The 18089-nt window shown below is 41.1% G+C and overlaps 2 protein-coding genes across 2 annotated transcripts; one reads left to right on the top strand and one right to left on the bottom strand.

Annotated features, from left to right (window-relative positions):
- Positions 1–452: 452 nt before the first annotated feature.
- Positions 453–9801, top strand: Cacybp (calcyclin binding protein). Its single transcript, XM_046430193.2, has 6 exons — positions 453–634; positions 5325–5544; positions 6129–6225; positions 6728–6827; positions 8015–8112; positions 9235–9801. The coding sequence occupies exons 1-6, from the start codon at positions 614–616 to the stop codon at positions 9389–9391; spliced, it is 693 nt and encodes a 230-aa protein (XP_046286149.1). The 5' UTR covers positions 453–613; the 3' UTR covers positions 9392–9801.
- Positions 9802–12851: 3050 nt separating this feature from the next.
- Positions 12852–16897, bottom strand: Mrps14 (mitochondrial ribosomal protein S14). Its single transcript, XM_046430258.2, has 3 exons — positions 16767–16897; positions 15926–16084; positions 12852–13347 (listed from the first exon to the last, which is right to left on the bottom strand). Exons 1-3 carry the CDS (start codon positions 16809–16811, stop codon positions 13165–13167), a joined length of 387 nt encoding a protein of 128 aa, XP_046286214.1. The 5' UTR covers positions 16812–16897; the 3' UTR covers positions 12852–13164.
- Between the last annotated feature and the right edge of the window lie 1192 nt (positions 16898–18089).

Here is an 18089-nt window from a genome sequence, read left to right as displayed (position 1 = left end):
GGAATCTTCCATCCTTAACATGTTTATCTTAATATAACTAGGTTGCTCCTTCTTCCTTTTGTGTCCTTTCTTGTGTCCTTTTCTAGCAGTTTCTCACACTAGCCTTAGACAAAATGGCCGGCTGGGTGTCCTGGAAAGGGAGAGGGTGGGGGCGGAGTCCACTCGCCAGCTAGCTTCCGACCTGGACCCCGAGTATTTACGTCATTTCCGGGGCGGGGTTAAAATAGCGGTTCTGAGCTGCGACGGCGTAGCCAGAGCAGACATAGTCAAAGCAAAACACACCAGACTGCTCGGGCGGAGGGGGAGAGACATTACTCTTCGGGAGCTGCCGCTTAGATCGCGAGAGTTGAGCGTTGCTAGGCGCTCGCCGGCGGGCGGGGCCGGGCTCGGCGGGGCGGGGCCGGCGGGGAGGGCGGCGCTCGGGGTGGGCGGCGGCACCGCGAAGGTTCCAGAGGCGCCGCGTGCGGAAGGCGGGCCCCGGTCTCGCGCAAGGTCGGTGTGCGCGCCGGCTCCGGCTGTGGGGGCATCGCTCGCGGCGGGCGGGCTTGGCGCGGCGTTTCCTGTCTCCGGTGCACGGCTGCAGTGCGGGCCCGCGGGCTGACCCAGCCGGACCATGGCTTCAGCTCTGGACGAGGTAAGGGTCCGTCTCGGCCCACGCCTTGCGGCCATCGCGCTTCCCGGGGCTCCCGCGCCCCACCTGCCGCTGCCGGCGGGGGCGGGGCGGTGCCGCCCGCCTGCAGGTAGTGCTGGCGGCGCGGCTGCGAGCGCCGGTCACCTTCACGTGTCTGCGGGCCCTGGCGGCCGTGGTTTGCGGGCTGGGGACCGGAAGCTTCGCCAGGCGAAAGCTGGCTGCAGAAGCCTGGGTCAGCTCGCGGCGGGAGGCTGTGGGAAGGTGTTTCCCTAGCCGAACGCGTAGCTGTGTTTCCCTGGGCGAGTGGACTTGCCGCTCCGCCCCGGAGTAGTGGTATCCATCTCCAGGGTTGTCAGGGTTGGAGAAGTGCTTGGCAAACAGCAGACGGCTATATATGTGCTGGTTTTAAAAAGTAAATGATTGGAAAATTAGCTGTAATTAATGGTAGGAAATTGGCCTGTTTTTAGCTCTCTAGACGCTGGAGTGGGCGAATTAACTTTGTGGAGGCTTGCTTTTGCTCCGTTACAAAATGGGACGATTAAGCATTCATTTTTCCTGCCTGTGTAGGGTGTCAGTACATGATGCTGCTATCCACGGTTGAGTGCTGGGTATCGAGTAAGATTCGCTTTCTGAGAAATTTCCCTTCCATTTGAATGACATGTACTGTAAATAACAAAATTGTGTTTTAAGTAAAAATCTACATGAAGAATTAATCTGGGTGACTTGCCACAACTGACTTGGGTACCATGTGACCTGAGGGGAGCCTCGGTGGCTTTACAGTCCTGCATGTGGCTAGCCCAGTGTCATCCCCCATCAAAGTAAGGAACGCTTTCAATTTTAGATACTGAGATACACGTTTAGGGACGCCTCCTTTTTGTGTTGTTTTGCCGTAAAATTCACCTTTTGAACAATTTTGAAGTGTATATATTCAGTGTTGTGCAACCATAAGCATTATCTTGTTCCAGAACGTTTTCATCGGCCCCCAAAATGAAAGCCCTTAAGTGCTCTGTAAGCCCTCACTCTCCACTCCTCCTTTCCCCTGGCAACCACCATCGCTTTAGTTTTGGGATTTGCCTATTCTAGACATTTCATGTAAGTGGAATCATGATGTATGCGGCCTTTTGTTTTTTGGCTCTTTTATCTAGGATGTGTTCAAGTTCACACATGGTGTAGCATGTGTCAGAACAGAATTCTTTTGTATGGCCACATGATGGGTATTTTCTTTACCCATCATCAATGGTGGACATTTGAGTTGTTTTCTTTCTTTCTTTTTTTTTTTTTTTAGAGAGAATTTCAATATTTATTTTTCAGTTTTCGGCGGATACAACATCTTTGTTTGTGGTGCTGAGGATCGAACCCCGGCCGCACGCATGCCAGGCTATCCCGCTACCGCTTGAGCCACATCCCCAGCCCTGTTTTCCCTTCTTGGCTAATAGGAATAATGCTTTGAATATTTGTGTACAAGTTTGTGGACCTGCTATCAGTTCTGTGGGTTATACACATACTTAAGCTTGCAATTGCTAAGTCATATGGCAATTCAAGAAACAGCTAGACTGTTTCCAAAGTCGTTGTACCATTTTATATTCCCACAAGCTCATGAAGACTTCAGTTTCTGCACATGCTCATCAACATTTGTTATTTTCTGGGGCTTTTTGTTTTTGTTTTTATACCATCCTAATGGGTATGTGAAATGGTATCTCATGCATTTGATGTGTTTCTCTAGTGACTAAACAGGTTCAGCATCTGCGTGCTTGGTGTTTAGTTGTATATCTTTGGAGAAAAGTCTCTAATCCTTTGCCCATTTTTGAGGTAGTTTGGTTTTGAGGTCTCTAATGAATAATGAAGAAACATTTGAAGATAAAGGTATAAGAATAAAAGGGAAATGTGGTCTTTGCATTCACAAAACAAATGTATGTCAAGAAGACATACAAGGGATGATTACAAGATAATTAGATAAGAAACTGCATCTTAAATTAATATGTGTTTAGAAAGCATACGAAAGGAATGACCTTTGCTGGTTTCAGGTCTATAAAGAACAAGAACTCTGGGGTACAGTTCTGTGATTTGTTTCAGTGGATACCTTAACCACAGTACTTCAGAGCCACAACTGGCAATAAAGAGGGCCTGGGAATTCAGCCACTGGGAATCCCTTGCTTAATAATTCTCAGTTCTTTGGAATTGGCTAGATAAAGGAATCCTAGTTTGATCAAAAATAAAACCTCTTAGTAAGGTTTATTTAATACATTACCCATTTTTGACAAATCCCTGCTTTGGGAACAAGTACACTCATTATACATTTTAGTATCTTTGTTATGTTGGTAGAAGAAACAACATGAGTTTTTGAAATCATAGTTTGAAGATTACTTTGAACTAAAACACTATGCTCAAAAGATGAGTTTGCTTTTTTTTTTTTTTTTTGTCTTAATAGTACAAGTTTTCCTTGGAGGGGAGGGAAGATAATAGACAGGAGCTTGATACTGTTAGGAAACAACAGCATCTGAGTTAGATAAGATAATAAAACACATAGAATGGGGCTGGGACTGAAGCTCAGTGGCAGAGCGCTTGCCTAGCCTGTGTGACGCACTGGGTTCAATCCTTAGCACCACATAAAAACAAATAAAATAAAGGCATGCTGTCCGGCCTCAGCTACAAAAAAAAAAAAAAATTTTTTAAAGACATAGAATACAAGGAAAGTATTCTTTCTGTTACTGCATTTTTATAAGGCTAATAAACATAAAGGCTTTAAAACTTCATAGTATTCTGATGTTATACTAAGTTATCAAGTATTTGGTGAGGGAAGGATACCAGGGATTGAAGTAAGGGGCACTTGCCACTGAGCCACATCTCCAGCCCTATTTCATATTTTATTTAGAGACAGGGTCTCACTGAGTTGCTTAGCACCTTGACTTTGCCGAGGCTGGCTTTGAACTCACAAGCCCCCTGCCTCAACCTCACAAGCTGATGGTATTACAGGCTGCTCAAGTATTTAAAGATTTTTATATTGACCCTTTTATTTAATGTCAAGTTATGAAGTAAGATTTTTCTGATAAAGTTGGCTACTGTGAAACCAGAACTCAGTTATTTGGAAAGATCTTGTGCATTTATTGGCACTTTTGTCAAAGAAATTTGGGGGGGGGGCATGTCATTTAAGCCAGCAGTTTTCTAAAAGTGCCTTTTAATGGTGGAACTTCATAAAGTTTTGACTTCATGTCCAGAAAGTAGAACACACTTCAGTAGGTATGAGAAGAAAACAGGCCTTAAGCCTCCTTTCCGAGAAGATGTTGCATTTTGGATCATTTTTCTGGTTTTTCCTTTGCACAACCAAGTCTCAGATGTCTTACTGTATGACTGACGAAGCTGCCAAACCAGATATAGTCTTTTTTTTTTTTTTTTAAATATTTTAGTTGTAGTTGGACACAACAACTGTATTTCACTTTTGAGAGCCACAGCCTAGTCGGAATGGCGCCTGGCACATTACCAGAAGGAGTGGTTGAGAGGTGACACCAGTGAGCCATTAAGATGATGATAATTAAGCTGTGTATAATTGCTGTGACTGGATGATGCTGGATTGAAACAGGCTGTATATTCAGTTGTATATGGACCCCTGCTGTCCGGCAATAGGGCGGCTCCTGCTGCCTTGGGCACCCGTTGAGTTCTTCCTGAGACCGGTGGAGGGCGGAAGAAGTTCCGGCTGGGCTGGGGAGGGAGTTCCGGTTGGTGTGTGGTGTTCCTGGAAGGGCCATGTGGTTGGCGGGAGTTCGAGCAATAAAGGAGTTCCTGTTTGAACCTACAAGTGCCTCCTGGCGGCTGGGTTATTTTGTGCCCAGCCAGACTGCGGCATTTCACTTATTTATTTTTATGTGGTGCTGAGGAACGAATCACTCAGGGTCTCGCATATGCAAGGCGAACACTCTACCACTGAGCCACAACCCCAGACCCAGATATAGTCTTAAAAGCAGAATTTTTAAAAATCTTGTCTTAAAAATTCAAACTTTTTCATGTGGGGTATTTAGCATAAAACTTATCAGTGAGGACCAAGCACTGTATGAAAGTAGAACATTGCTTCAGTAAACCTGCCACAGCCTGTCAGCATGGATTCCTTCAGCCCTTTTAATATTTTTAAAAATTTTTAGCATTTGATAATGCTGGACTAGGAGTTATAAAGAATTCTGTTGGGCTGGGACTACGTTCAGTGGTAGAATGCCTTCCTCGCATGTGTGAATTACTGGGTTTGATCCTCAGCACCACATAAAAATAAATAAATACAGACACTGTCCATCTATAACTAAATTTTTTAAAAATCTGTTAATTTCTTTGAGAAAATTTTTTTGTGTTCTCCTTTTTAAATCTTCAAAGTTTCTTGTAATAAATGTCCTAAAACAAAGGCAGATAATAGTTTACCAAAATGGAAAATACAGATGAACCTCTTAATTTTTAGTTGTTTCAGTAAGTTGAAATGAGTGATAGGAGCTGGGTATGGTGATGCACTGCTATAATCCCAGAGAGTAAGGAGGCTGAGGCAGGTCAACCTTGACAACTTGAGGTTGTTTCAGAATTTAAACGGACTGGGGATGTAGCTCAGTGGTAAAGTGTCCCTGGCTTCAATCCACAATACTGCCCCCCCCCCAAAAAAAAAAAAAAAAGGTGGTAGGTCTTACTTATCGCAGCTAATTTACCTTCTGTTTTAACACAGCTGCAGAATGATCTAGAAGAGGTAAAGGTGTTGCTGGAAAAGACCACTAGGAAAAGAATACGTGATGCCCTTACAGCAGAAAAAAACAAGATTGAGACAGAAATAAAGAACAGGATGCAACAGAAATCACAGAAGAAACCAGAACTTCTTGATAATGAAAAGCCAGCTGCTGTGGTTGCTCCCATCACAACAGGATATACCGTGAAAATCAGTAATTATGGTATGAGTTGGTCCCCTGCATCTAGTTTAACGTTTGACAGTTCATGTAAGTTAGTTTGACAATATGTTTTGAAATGGCATTTTGTTAGATATTAGTAGGTTAGTCAGATGAACACATTGAGATGAAGACTAGGACTATTTTAAACTCACATCTACCATGTCCTGGAAAGGAATTGAGGAAGTTAGGATTGTATTTTACATAAGTAGAGCTGATTGTAGAATCAGTGCTGATGTTTCACCATCCCGTTAGGCAGAGAATTAGTATTATGTAGGCTTAGGAGAAAATTATTTCCCCAAAAAAAGAGTAAATGAATTTATGTAATTGTCATGTTTTTATTTGAAGGAAAATAAAATGGGTTTTATGTTCAAAACCTGAATTTGAGAATTTGAGTAACTTTGGGTAAAGTGTATTAACAGTTTTGAGGTTTCCTCCACCTAGAAATTTTCTTAAATTTTAATTTTTTCATGTTACTTAATTTTTTTATTTTATTTTACTGAATTTTATTATAAGCCACATTATGTTGGCTGTTAAAGAAGCAGTTTTGGAGACTTAACTTGTGTTCCATATTTTATTGGTGTTGCTAGGATGGGATCAATCTGATAAGTTTGTGAAAATCTATATCACTTTAACGGGAGTTCATCAAGTTCCCACAGAGAATGTGCAGGTTCATTTCACAGAGAGGTGAGTTCTCAACATAATGGGAAAGACAATGCTCATGAAGAGTCCTGTTTTTTTTTTTTTTTTTTGCCTTATCATTTCTGTAAAGTTTCTAAGATTTTGCTTATTTTAAATATGCTTTATAAAGCATGATTGTAAAACAAATTATAATTTTTTGCAGAGGTGAAAATCATCTGGGTTACCCAAATGTACATACTGAAATAAAGTCTGTGGCTTTAAAAAAAAAAAAAGGTAGCTGGGTATGGTGACAGTTTGGCTTTGGCAAGAGGTTTGTGACTTCAAAGCCAGCCTCAGTAATAGCAAGGTACTAAGCAACTCAGTGAGACCCTGTCTCTAAATAAAATACAAACTAGGGCTGGAGATGTGGCTGAGTGCCCCTAAGTTCAATCCCCAGCAGCAGCACCACCACCCACCCCCCCGCCCCCGCTCAAAAAGAAAGAAAGGCAATTATGAGATTACCTTTTTATACAACCAGAAAGGTAATGCATTTGCTGTTGTGTTGTAGGTCATTTGATCTTTTGGTAAAGAATCTAAATGGGAAGAGTTACTCCATGATTGTGAACAATCTCTTGAAACCCATCTCTGTGGAAGGCAGTTCAAAAAAAGTGAGTGGTTTGGTTTTTTTGTCAGAATATTATGAAACTTACTAAGTTATACCTGGCTGATTTAGAATTCAGATGAATTAGAATTTATTGGGTATATTAGGGAGCAGCAAACTACAGACCATGCCTGCTTTGTAAGTAACATTGGAGCATAGACTTTTTTTATGTGTTGGTGTGGCTGCCTTTGTACTATATTTATATTGACTTGAGTTAAGTAGTTGTAACAGATGAATGCTCTGTGAAACCTAAATATTGACTATCCGGCCCTTTACAAAAACGTTTACCAACTTATCCTGTAGAAGATTATTATAACGTTGCATTAAAATCAGGTGGAAAGTAAACTTTTTAAATGGTTAAGAGCGAGGCTTGAGTTTAATGCCAACTTTATCATTTATTAGTTGTGACCTTTGGCAGCTTATTACTGTGCCTCACTTTCCCTATTTGAACAGTGGTAACAATTTATTTCACAAAATTGTAATGATATGCTGATGTGAACTACTATATATAACATGTTTAAATTAATGGTAGCTATTGTTAGGTATACTGTGTGTATAAAGTTTCTGATACATAAAAGGAGGTCTTAACTACTTGACCTAATTGTAGTAGAAGCTATAAAAATAATGGAAGTGTCTTAAATTTCATACTTGTCATGAACTTAGATAATCCTCTTTTCTATCATTTGAATGAATGAGGTTTAATGCATCAGGTATGTAGACAAGTCATTCTACAGTGTTAAGGAATATTATAAGAGAATTTATTAGCTTGTGTCTCCTTGCAACCCTCTTCATCCACCAGTCCTATAATTGAAGAAATATTCAGAGACTTCTGGGAATTAATATTGATCACTGTGAAAGGAGTTGGAGGTTCCTTCTTCTTCCTCACCCTCCCAACATACTTCATATCATTCTTTCTTTCAGTCATTAAAATTCAGCCACCTCCTCCCTTTCTTCAGACACCAGGATCATCTCATCTTGGGGCCATTCTGTTGGCTTTGCCAACTGCATAGAATGCCCTTCTCCAGATCTTGTTTCCTCTCCAGAGAATCCTTCCCAGGTTCCTGCTCACATCCTCCATTAGCACCCTCTTTATCTAGAATAAGTCCCACATATAATAGGCTCTTGAATGAGTAACTGTTTTCTAAATATACTAATCTCCATGTGTTTATAAGTTATATTTTTTCCCGCTTCTAGGTTAAGACCGATACAGTTCTCATCTTATGTAGAAAGAAAGCAGAAAATACACGGTGGGAGTACTTGACTCAGGTTGAAAAAGAATGCAAAGAGAAAGAGTAAGTCTACTTTTATTTCTTTTAAATATTTTAATCATTTTCTTGGTTGGGATTATTGTTTGATTTTTATGGATAATGGAGCTGTAGAGACTGATTTGGCCATTTATGTTTTTGATGTCCACTGAGTAACCCCATTGTCTTACCTGCTTTCAACTGCCACAGCCTACTGGAAGAGGTCATGTGTTCCACAGGTTGCTTTGTAGGTGTTTGTAGTTAGAGTTGGCTCTTTAGTACTGGCTCTCAGTCTTAGCATGGTGGTACATCTACAGATACTGGGCCTATTCCTAGGAATTCTGTTTCAGGAGTTCCAGAAAGGCTCAGATATTCGTGTATGTGTGTTAGTAATTCTTCAGATGTTTGTGATATATAGTTAGTTTCACTACCACTGGTTTAGGGGAAAAGATGAATCTCTTTATCCTTCATGACTGCGTTGAGTTGGCTGTCTGTGTTTCTCACTTCTTTGGTAGCCACATGCATTTGGGCTGTGGTTGGCTAGAGTGAGGGATACCAAACTATCTGAGGAATTGATTTTAAATTCAGACTGAAATATCCGAGTATAGGACCCTGTCTTATTGTGTGTATCTCCAGTGCCCAATACAGAATCTGGCAATTAATGAATTAAATACATTTGGACTTTCATTGAACTGGAGGTACTGACCATATTTATTAAGACTATGCTCTCACCACTGGGGCCCAGATCCATGTATCTCAGGCTTAAGAGAAGGGCTTTTCTAATAAAATGTAGGCACTTCGGTATGTATCTTTGTATAATGTTAATGCTTGTGGGTTTTTCCTCAGAGTATTTTTTAAGAACATAACGTAAAGAAATATACTCTTAAAAATTAAAAGCCGAATCCTTATTATTTGGCCTGCTAAAAAAAATCACTTGAAATTACAGTGCCCCACAGTAACTCCGTTTTTGATGACCACTCTTTGGTACATGATGTGTACATGTGTGGTTAGTGTATATGTTCATTAAGATGAATTTGTATATTTGGATCAAGGGTACTTTGATACTCTATTTTCCTCTTATCTCCACCCATTTATTTCCTACCAGCATCAATCTGAAATTGTGTCTTTCCATGCTTTGATTTCATTATCACATGTGTTCTTCTTTAATAGAAAGCCTTCATACGACACTGAAACAGATCCTAGTGAAGGATTAATGAATGTTCTAAAGAAAATTTATGAAGATGGAGATGATGATATGAAGCGAACCATTAATAAAGCCTGGGTGGAATCAAGAGAGAAGCAAGCCAAAGGAGACACAGAATTTTGAGACATTTAAATCTTTTTTGGGAACTGTGATGTGGAAATATGGATGTTTCCAATAAGGGAATGTTGGAGAGCTGCACATATAAATTTGACATAACTATTTACAGTAAAGGCAGTAAATTCTCCTTTACTGGAGGATTTATTTAAATAAAATGTGCTTATTAAATACTTACTCCAAAGATGGTTTCATTGGTACCTGGTTATTCCCCCACCCCACACCCCCAAGAAAGAGTTATATGGCATTTTCATTGAAATGTAAAAAGCAAGTCCTGCCTCATGAAAATTATAAATTATGTATTTTTGTTCAGCTAGAAGTATTTGCTTGCCTGTAAGTTAGTGACATCAGCTCCCACCAATGTAATAAGAGTAAAACCTGAATTTTTGCATAAAATTCAATTGTACATGTCCTTGGAAGTTGCTGTAGAGTGATTACTTATTTCCAGCTTAAGCAATCCATTACCATACACTCAGTCACATGCTTCTGTGTAGATTTAAATGCATTTGTTTACAAATACAGAATTAAAATTGAAACTAAATCAAAACAAGGATAAGCATCTTTGTAGGAGCAATTAGGTCTGCTGTGGATCAGATGGCATATAAAGGTAATAACCATTAAGCCAAAAAGAATTTGAAAATCCATCTATTTCTAGGTTCAATAAAGTTGGGTTTTTATTTCTCTCTTTGTTCAGAAGTATGTCAGAAAGATTAGGCTTTCCTAAAACCAGAAGCCAGAGCAAAGTGCCATGAGCTCTATCACTACATTTTACTGGAGCATTATACAGTGTAGTTAGATGGAGGAAGCAATTAGAGGATCCAAGAGGACCAACCAAATCTGAAACTATAACTAACAAGAATTTGGTAAAAGTGGCAGGATTTAAAATAGTCTAGATCTAGATATGAAAGTATACAAATATGAGAAGACATAAAGGGAATTCTACGAAAACAAAAGTAAAGGGAAACTATTCATTCTAGATTTTTTAAAGAATACATGGCAAGAAAAAACCTACCATAACCAAAAATGACATGTTGAAAATTTTCAACGATTACAAACAGTTTATAGGAAAAATAAATGACCTGAAATATAGAAAGATGTTCGTCTTGTTCAGAAAAGAAATTAAGAAACTACACTGTTTGTTTCTTATCTATCACTGGGGAAAATTCCAGAAGATAAACATACTGGTGCTATTGTGTTGAGGCTATAGAGAAATAAGGACACGTGGAATGGAATGTGTTTTACCTCTGGCTTAGAATTCTGGGAAAGATAAACTGGCAAATATTTGGAATGATCTATACAGAAGATTGGAAACACCCAAATATCTAACAATGGGACTAGTTAAATGATATGTATGGTTACATCTACATGAGGGAGAGGACCTCCAGCCACAAAAAAAAATGATTTCTATGTAGTGACAGAGAATCACCAGGTCCGAGTAGTAGAATAGCAAAGCACAAAACAAAGTAGTCCTACTACCTTTGTAAGAAATGGTTAGAAATGTAAATATACTTATTTCTATTTTAGAAAATCATTTAGAAACTCAGAATTAATAAAAAATTGCTTCCAACGGGGAAGAAAGGAGATGGAGATAAAAGTAATACTTAATAAATGTACTGTTCATTTTTAAGAACCATCTAAAACAAAATTGAAAATGTAAAAATAACCCTAATTTGAAAGTAAATCAAACTCTTTTCCATTCCTGCTGCTGTAACAAAATGCCTTAAGATTAATTTGTAAATAATAGAAACTTATTTCTTCATCTGGACGCTGGGAAATCGAAGATCAAAGTACTAGCTCTGCATTTGGTGTTTGGTAAAGGCTTTTGACTTCCAAGATGATGCTTTCTAAAGAATTCTCACATGGTTGAATTGCTCAAAAGGGACAAATACAAAATGAGTGTTAATCCCATTCATGAAGGTGGTACCTTCCTAACACCTCATTTCTGTACTGTTGCACCAGGGATTGATAAGTCAACATGAATTTTGAAAGGGCACATGCAAACCATAACACATCAAGTTAGCAGAATAAAATTGAATACCAGTGCGAGTGAGATGGACTATCAGGCAAAAATAACCACAAAGGAATCTTAAACTGCAACCACTGGGTTGTTTACACAAAATTGGGGGTCAGAGAAATTAACGTCAATTACTAGTTTAGGTATTAGAGCATTCTAGTTGGTAATTTATCATAAATTAGAAAATATGAATCTAAGGTATATCACAATTCCCTCAAATTTTCATTCTTAACCTGAGTTCCAGACTATGGTACCCAGTGTATACTAGACTTCTCCATCAGATGATAGGTATCTCAAATATTGCATGACTAAAACCTGAACTCTCAGATCTGTTTTCTCCTAAACCTGTTCTTTTTTCCATTATATTCTGTCTTGGAGTTGCCCTTTCCATTTATCTTACCAGGAACTCAGAGCCATCTTCACTCTTAAATAATATAATTAGTTTCTTAAGTCCTACCTAATTTTCTTTCCTAAGTAATACTTTGCAAATCTGTCCTCTTTTTGCTAATGCCACTATCTTGGTTCAGGCCCTCAATTCCTGAACAATCAAGACATCCTCGTAACTGGCTGTCTTGCTTACAGATTTACCTTTCAAAGCTTTAAGATTAATTTGTAAATAATAGAATCTTGAAAATTCCTCAGTCTGGAGGCTGGGAAATCCAAGATCAAAGTATTAGTTTGGTGTTTAGGAAATGGCCATCTAAGGGACAGCTATCAGAGATCTGTAGATGAACTGTCATTCCTTTGCTTAAAACTTTCTAGTACCTGGTAGTTAAATGAAGTCAACCCCTTCACATAATGTGAAATCCTCCATGACAGGGCTCTTGTGCTGATGGTTTGTTTTTTTTTTTTTTTTTTTTTTAATGGTGCCTCACTGTTGCCCAAGCTGACCTCAAATTCCTAGTTTAAGGGATCCTTCTCCCAAGTAGCTTCCTGGGTAGCTGGGATTATAAACACCAAAGCACCTAGCTGAAGATTTTATATATGTATTTCACATGTATGTAAATGGGTTCTTTCATAGTAACACATTTTTCATCACTGGGCTAATCACACTGTTTAGTTACTGCACAAGAAAACCTGCTGAATATAGGGAATATATATTATTCCAACAAAGCTTAAAGAGGCATATTTTACAGTAAAGACGTAATAAGAACAGATGGTTCTTCTGTTCAGTTGTCAACACAAAGCAGTTGCATATTAGCCAGTAATACAGGTCATCACCTCTAACTTCCAATCCATTGTTTAACAATTAATAGTAAGGCAGCCTCTGCAGGGCAGGGAAACTAACCCAGAATTAAATTGTCTGTCAGTTGGTTGGGTTATATCTACAAGATAAATACTGTTTTACCAAGTAAAACTCAAAAAAAAAAAAAAAATGTAGAAATCCTTATGTGTTACTAAAAGATAACTCTTAAAGGAAAAGCATAGAGAAAAAAAAGAAGCATACAAAGCCTGTTTTCACAGAAAATACTTTTTATTGCCTGCTCTACTCTTTACATCATGTATATGAACAGTATTTTTAATCTTTTACAGAATTTAATGACAGAAGGAAATAGCCAAATTTCTTAAAATTTGAAAGTAATTTAACTATATGTATCACAGGGTAGATGAGACAATTCTACTGGACACCTATATAAGCTAGGGTCTCAGGTTGGGGATGTGGCTCAATAGCAGAGCACTTGCCTGGCATGTGGGAAGCTGTGGGTTTGATCCACAGCATCACAAAAAAAGTCTTCCCTGAAAGATCAGTTGGTTCTGGAGCTGATTTTTACCACATTGCTCGCTGGACACCAGAAAGTTGCCCATGGTCAGCTAAGTGTCGGAAGACGATTCGACTAAGCCTCCAGCGTCGCTTTACACCACGTGGACGAGATGTCATAACACATCGATTCCTAATCCTAACAGGACAGCTATCCCGGGGAAGGGCTGCAATTTCTTTATCAGCCATTTCCTAAAGGAAATCACAACATTACTACACAGATCACATGCATTTACTTTTTCTAGATGTTTAAATTTATACTTAGGGCTGCGGATGTGGCTCAAGCGGTAGCGCGCTCGCCTGGCGTGCATGCGGCCCGGGTTCGATCCCCAGCACCACATACAAACAAAGATGTTGTGTCCACCGAAAACTAAAAAATAAATATTAAAAAATTCTCTCTCTCTCTCTTAAAAAATAAATAAATTAATTAATTTATGCTTAAAGAAAGGGCTGTTCTTTGTCAGGCAGAGCTTCCCAAAGAACCCTGGACATGTAGTAAACATTAACCTGAGTAGAAACCCATAGACCAGAAGGCTGCCAGAAATGTCTGACATCCTTCCAGTGTAGTTTATAATTTGAAACTTTAACATAGTCATAAAATTCACAAACCAAGGTCTGGGGATGTGGTTCAGTGTTAGAGCACTTGCCTAACGCGTCTGAGGACCTGGGTTCAAGAAGGAAAAAGAATGTGTTGGATGTAGTAACACACCCATAACCCCAACTACTACAGAGCCTAAGGTAGCAGTCCAGCCTGGGCAACTAAGCAAGACCCTGTCTCAAAAAAAGAAAGAAAGAAAAAAAGAGTCTTAGGGATGTAGTTCAATGGTAAAGTGCCCCGGGTTTAATCCCCAGTGCCAAAAAAACAAAAACCCCACAAGTTAAATGATATCAATGCATATGAAAGCCACTAAATTAACAAACTATTAAGCGTTAAGAATAGTTCCTGATCACCATGCTTATATGTATTGCTATTATGAAATATGTAGAGAATAGAACATTTGCCTACCCACTGGCAAATTCCAAGCACATAGTACAGTATTACTGATGATAGCCACATACTGTGCCTTGGTGTCCCTGCACATTTCCATCCTATAACTGAGTTTGTACCCTTTGACCAACATCTCTCCAACCCTACCCCTGGCCTCCTAGCTCCAAAACAGCATGACAGAGTCAATAAGTAGTGGATACTAAGTGCTATGCAAGAAGTGGAGAGGAGAAATGACTGGGCTGGGAGGCTGAAACAAAGTGTCATGGAGCAGATCTTCACAAATGACTATAAGTTGGTTATTTATGCATAACTTCCCTTGTTTCCAAAATGTTTTAAGACAGTTTACATGTGAGAACATTTGGAATAAGGAAGTCAACATAGAAAAGATAAATGCCTTAGTACACAAAAAGTGCACACTGAAAGCCTATAAGCTTCTGGAACTGGGTCATAATTTGGTTTGTGAGCTGCTTGGCAACAGCAGAGAGCCATGATCAGTTTCCACATTGATTCTCTGCACTGCTGTTGCTGGTACCGACACCAGACAGAAGGTCTTCATAAATAATGCACCCAACATTTCCCTCTGGCTTTACTGACATGTAATTCACAACTAAAATGTGTATATTTAAGGTATAGAACATGAATTATATGTGTGTGTGTGTGTGTGTGTGAAAACTACCACAATCAATCTAATAAAAGATAACCATCATCTCCCATAGTTACCTTTTGTGTGAATGTGGTAAGAACACTTGCCTACCCTCTTGACAAATTCCAGGTATACAGTACAGAATTACTGATGGTAGCCACATGCTGTGCTTTGGTGTCCCTGCACATTTCCATCCTATAACTGAGTTTGAACCCTTTGACCAACATCTCCCCAACTTTACCGCTGGCTTCCTAGCTCCAAGAAACCACCATTCTACTCTCTGCTTCTGTGATCACAGTGTCTTCAGCTAAGTGTCTCAAGAGACTCTTCTTAGTACTCCTAAGTACAGACAGCTTAAAACCATTATGGTAAAAGCCATAACTGAGCAGTCCAGGAAATTCAGTTTTCTGCTCATTTGGCTTAATCTAGACAAAACTTAAAAGAATCTGTAAATGTTATTTATTTATTTATTTATAAATATGAGCTTTTGGTAAAGTGAATGGCCTTGAGTTTAAATTATACTCCCTGACAAGGTTCCCCCCCCCCCACAAGGCTCTTTGAAACAAGTGTTCTATGTTGTACTTAGGCATAGGACCTTATGCTTCAGAGGGTCAAGTAGGGTTGATTCCATTTTATTCAACTTGATGATAAGAAAAGAAGCCTAAATGGCAGACCACCGCAGCCCAGAGGTGGGCAAGGGAGTCCAGGAAGACAGGTCCTGAGCAAGAACAGTTCGGGTCATGTTCAAGCACCTGAGGCACTTGGCCCCATGCACCAGCAACACTTCCTAATGCCTTGATTGCTAAAAGGGTGGGATGAAGGCTAGTTAGGAAACTCACCCAAGTTTCAAGGCTGTTTATGCTGATCTGGGCAACTGGATTTTATTCTCCAGAAATGATATGGATAACTAAGTCACAACAAACAGTATCAAAAGTCATCTGATGTGAGGGCTGGGGTTGTGGCTCAGTGGTGGAGTGCTCCCCTAGCATGCAGGGAAACTGGGTTCAATCCTCAGCACCACATAAAAATAAAACATTTTGCCCACCTAAAACTAAAAAAATTAAAATAAACATTTTTTGAAGAAAATTATCAGATGTGAGTTAATGATGTTGGGGTAGGAAGGGACTCAATTAGCTAACCTGAAGATCTTTGGGCAAAATGGTATTCTTCCGGAGGGAATTGATCCGCAACCTGTCATCCGCATATTCATAGGCCATTTTTCGTCTCTTCACGTCACGCAACATTCTCCAGTCTACATAGTAACTTCGGACTTGGCGTGAAGCTAATGAAGGAACCACCTAAAAGACAGGCCAGGAACGAGTCAGGACGGTCAGGCCTCAGCTCTGCCAGTGCAATCTTTCGGTCCCTATTATGAAGCAATTTTCAAAAAGTTGTTTGGGATCATTTTAATAATTAAAAATAATAGATTTCCTAATTAAAAGATAAATAACTTTTATGGACATACACTCAGTGGTAATAATTAGCATGATGCCAATAACGCGTGTTGGAAAGTGACACATCTTCACACACACCTTTTGCTTGCCTTTACACTAAAATTCCTCCTAAAGGCTCGTCCACACTCAGTCTCCAATTTCTTTCCTCCTACTCTCTCGGGAACGTTTCCGGCCTCACCACACTGCTACCCTCCGCGGTCAATTATCAGCCCTTCTTCTAAGCGGCCGGGCACCTCTCCGCAGGGTCGCCCACCCCGCTCCCGGGAATTCTGTCACCGGCGGCCTCCGCGCCACCGCTCTGCCCTGGGTTCTCTCTTCCTCGACCCACACTCCTTCCGTGTCCTATGTGTGGTCGGGGTCTCCACACCATCCGCTCCAACCTGCCCGAGTCGAGCCGGAGGCGGAAGTGGTGGGGAGAAGCCTGGGTCTGGTCCTCAAGGGGTGCTACGGTGGTAGGGTCGTGGGGACCGAAGGTTACGCCACTCAGGAATGAGAGGTAGGGAGGTGAGAACGGCGCGGGCCTGACCTGCCGGAACGTCCGTAACAGCGAGCCCAGCGTGGAAGCCGCCATCTTGTCTCCCGCAACTTTATTGACACAAGCGGATACTGCGGTCTTGGGGGGCGGGGCCTGGGGCGGGGCGGGCGCAGGGCGGGTCTTTAGCCTATAGGAAAGAGGGCGAGTTGAGGCTGAGCTCTCGCGGGGTTTCACGCAAGTTGGGCAAATCACATGTCCGGGGGGACGACTTTGGCCGTGTTGGCGGAGTCTGATGCTTCTCGCATGTCTCTTTGCATACGTCTACACACTTACTTAAACTAGTAGGTCCCCACTCACCTCTTTTCATTCGCCCCCACCTTCCAGTTTATCGTCCCCAGCTGTGCTTCCCCCGCGTTCCTCTGTCCCGCCTCCGTGTTCCGCGGGGAGCGGGACACGGCCTGAGGGAACCGCGGGGTTCCGTGCCCCGGGTCGTGCTTCCGGGAGGCCTTGCGCCTCCCTCCTCTCACCTCTGTGGAGGTGGTGGTGGTAACAGCGCTGCTGGGTTCCCAAGTGTGTCGGGGGCTTTTATAGACATCCTGCCTGTGTCGGGGTTCAGGAGAAAAGGACCCAACGCTGTTTCTTCTCCGGGGTGGGGGACGTCCATTTAAACCCTGGCGTTTTCAGTCTCTAGTACAGGGGACTTGGGGCGTCTGCGTAGCCGCTGCCGTTGTCTGGGATGACCGTTCGAAGGGCCCTCTCCGTTGTGACTAGAGGAGAGGCAAGGAGTGGACCTTGGCCCGTCCTGTGTCGTGGACGTGTTGGTGGGGGCTGAGGAGATGCCGGGTGTCGTTCGCAGTCTTACACGCGGGAACCTTCTGGGAGAAAGGAGGGCTCCTTTCTTAGAAGTTCAGATTTACCGGAACGAGTCTAATGGGAGCAGATAGCATGAGCCCGACATGCTAGAATCAGAGAAGTCCTAGATGGGTGTCAGAACGTCTAAGCCCATGTTATATCTTTCCACCCCACAACTAGAGTCATCTTCTGTGACCAGCTCGTGAAATGGGTGCAGTGTGAACTTATGCCTCCTTTTTGTAAGACTAGCTCCCCCCTCCCAGCTACCCAAAATTCCTGAAAGATAAAGTAGTACCTTAAAAAAAATTTGTAGTGCAACATGCATAAATGTCTTAGTCCACTTTGTGCTGCTATAATGGAATACCTAAGAAGAGACATTCTTACACTTCTGGGAAGTGAAAATCCAACACCAAAGGGCCTGCATCTGGTGCAGGCCTTAATACTGCATCATTCAGAGCAGAAGGCAGAAAGGCAAGAGCTTGGAGAGCGAGAGAGAGCCACACTCGTTTAACAAGCCCACTC

The sequence above is a fragment of the Marmota monax genome, unplaced genomic scaffold (assembly GCF_021218885.2).
Source record: "Marmota monax isolate L192 unplaced genomic scaffold, Marmota_monax_Labrador192_F-V1.1 WCK01_AAM20220418_F8-fsc00055, whole genome shotgun sequence".
NCBI classification, from domain to species: domain Eukaryota; kingdom Metazoa; phylum Chordata; class Mammalia; order Rodentia; family Sciuridae; genus Marmota; species Marmota monax.
This window is presented reverse-complemented; position numbering and strand designations above follow the sequence as displayed.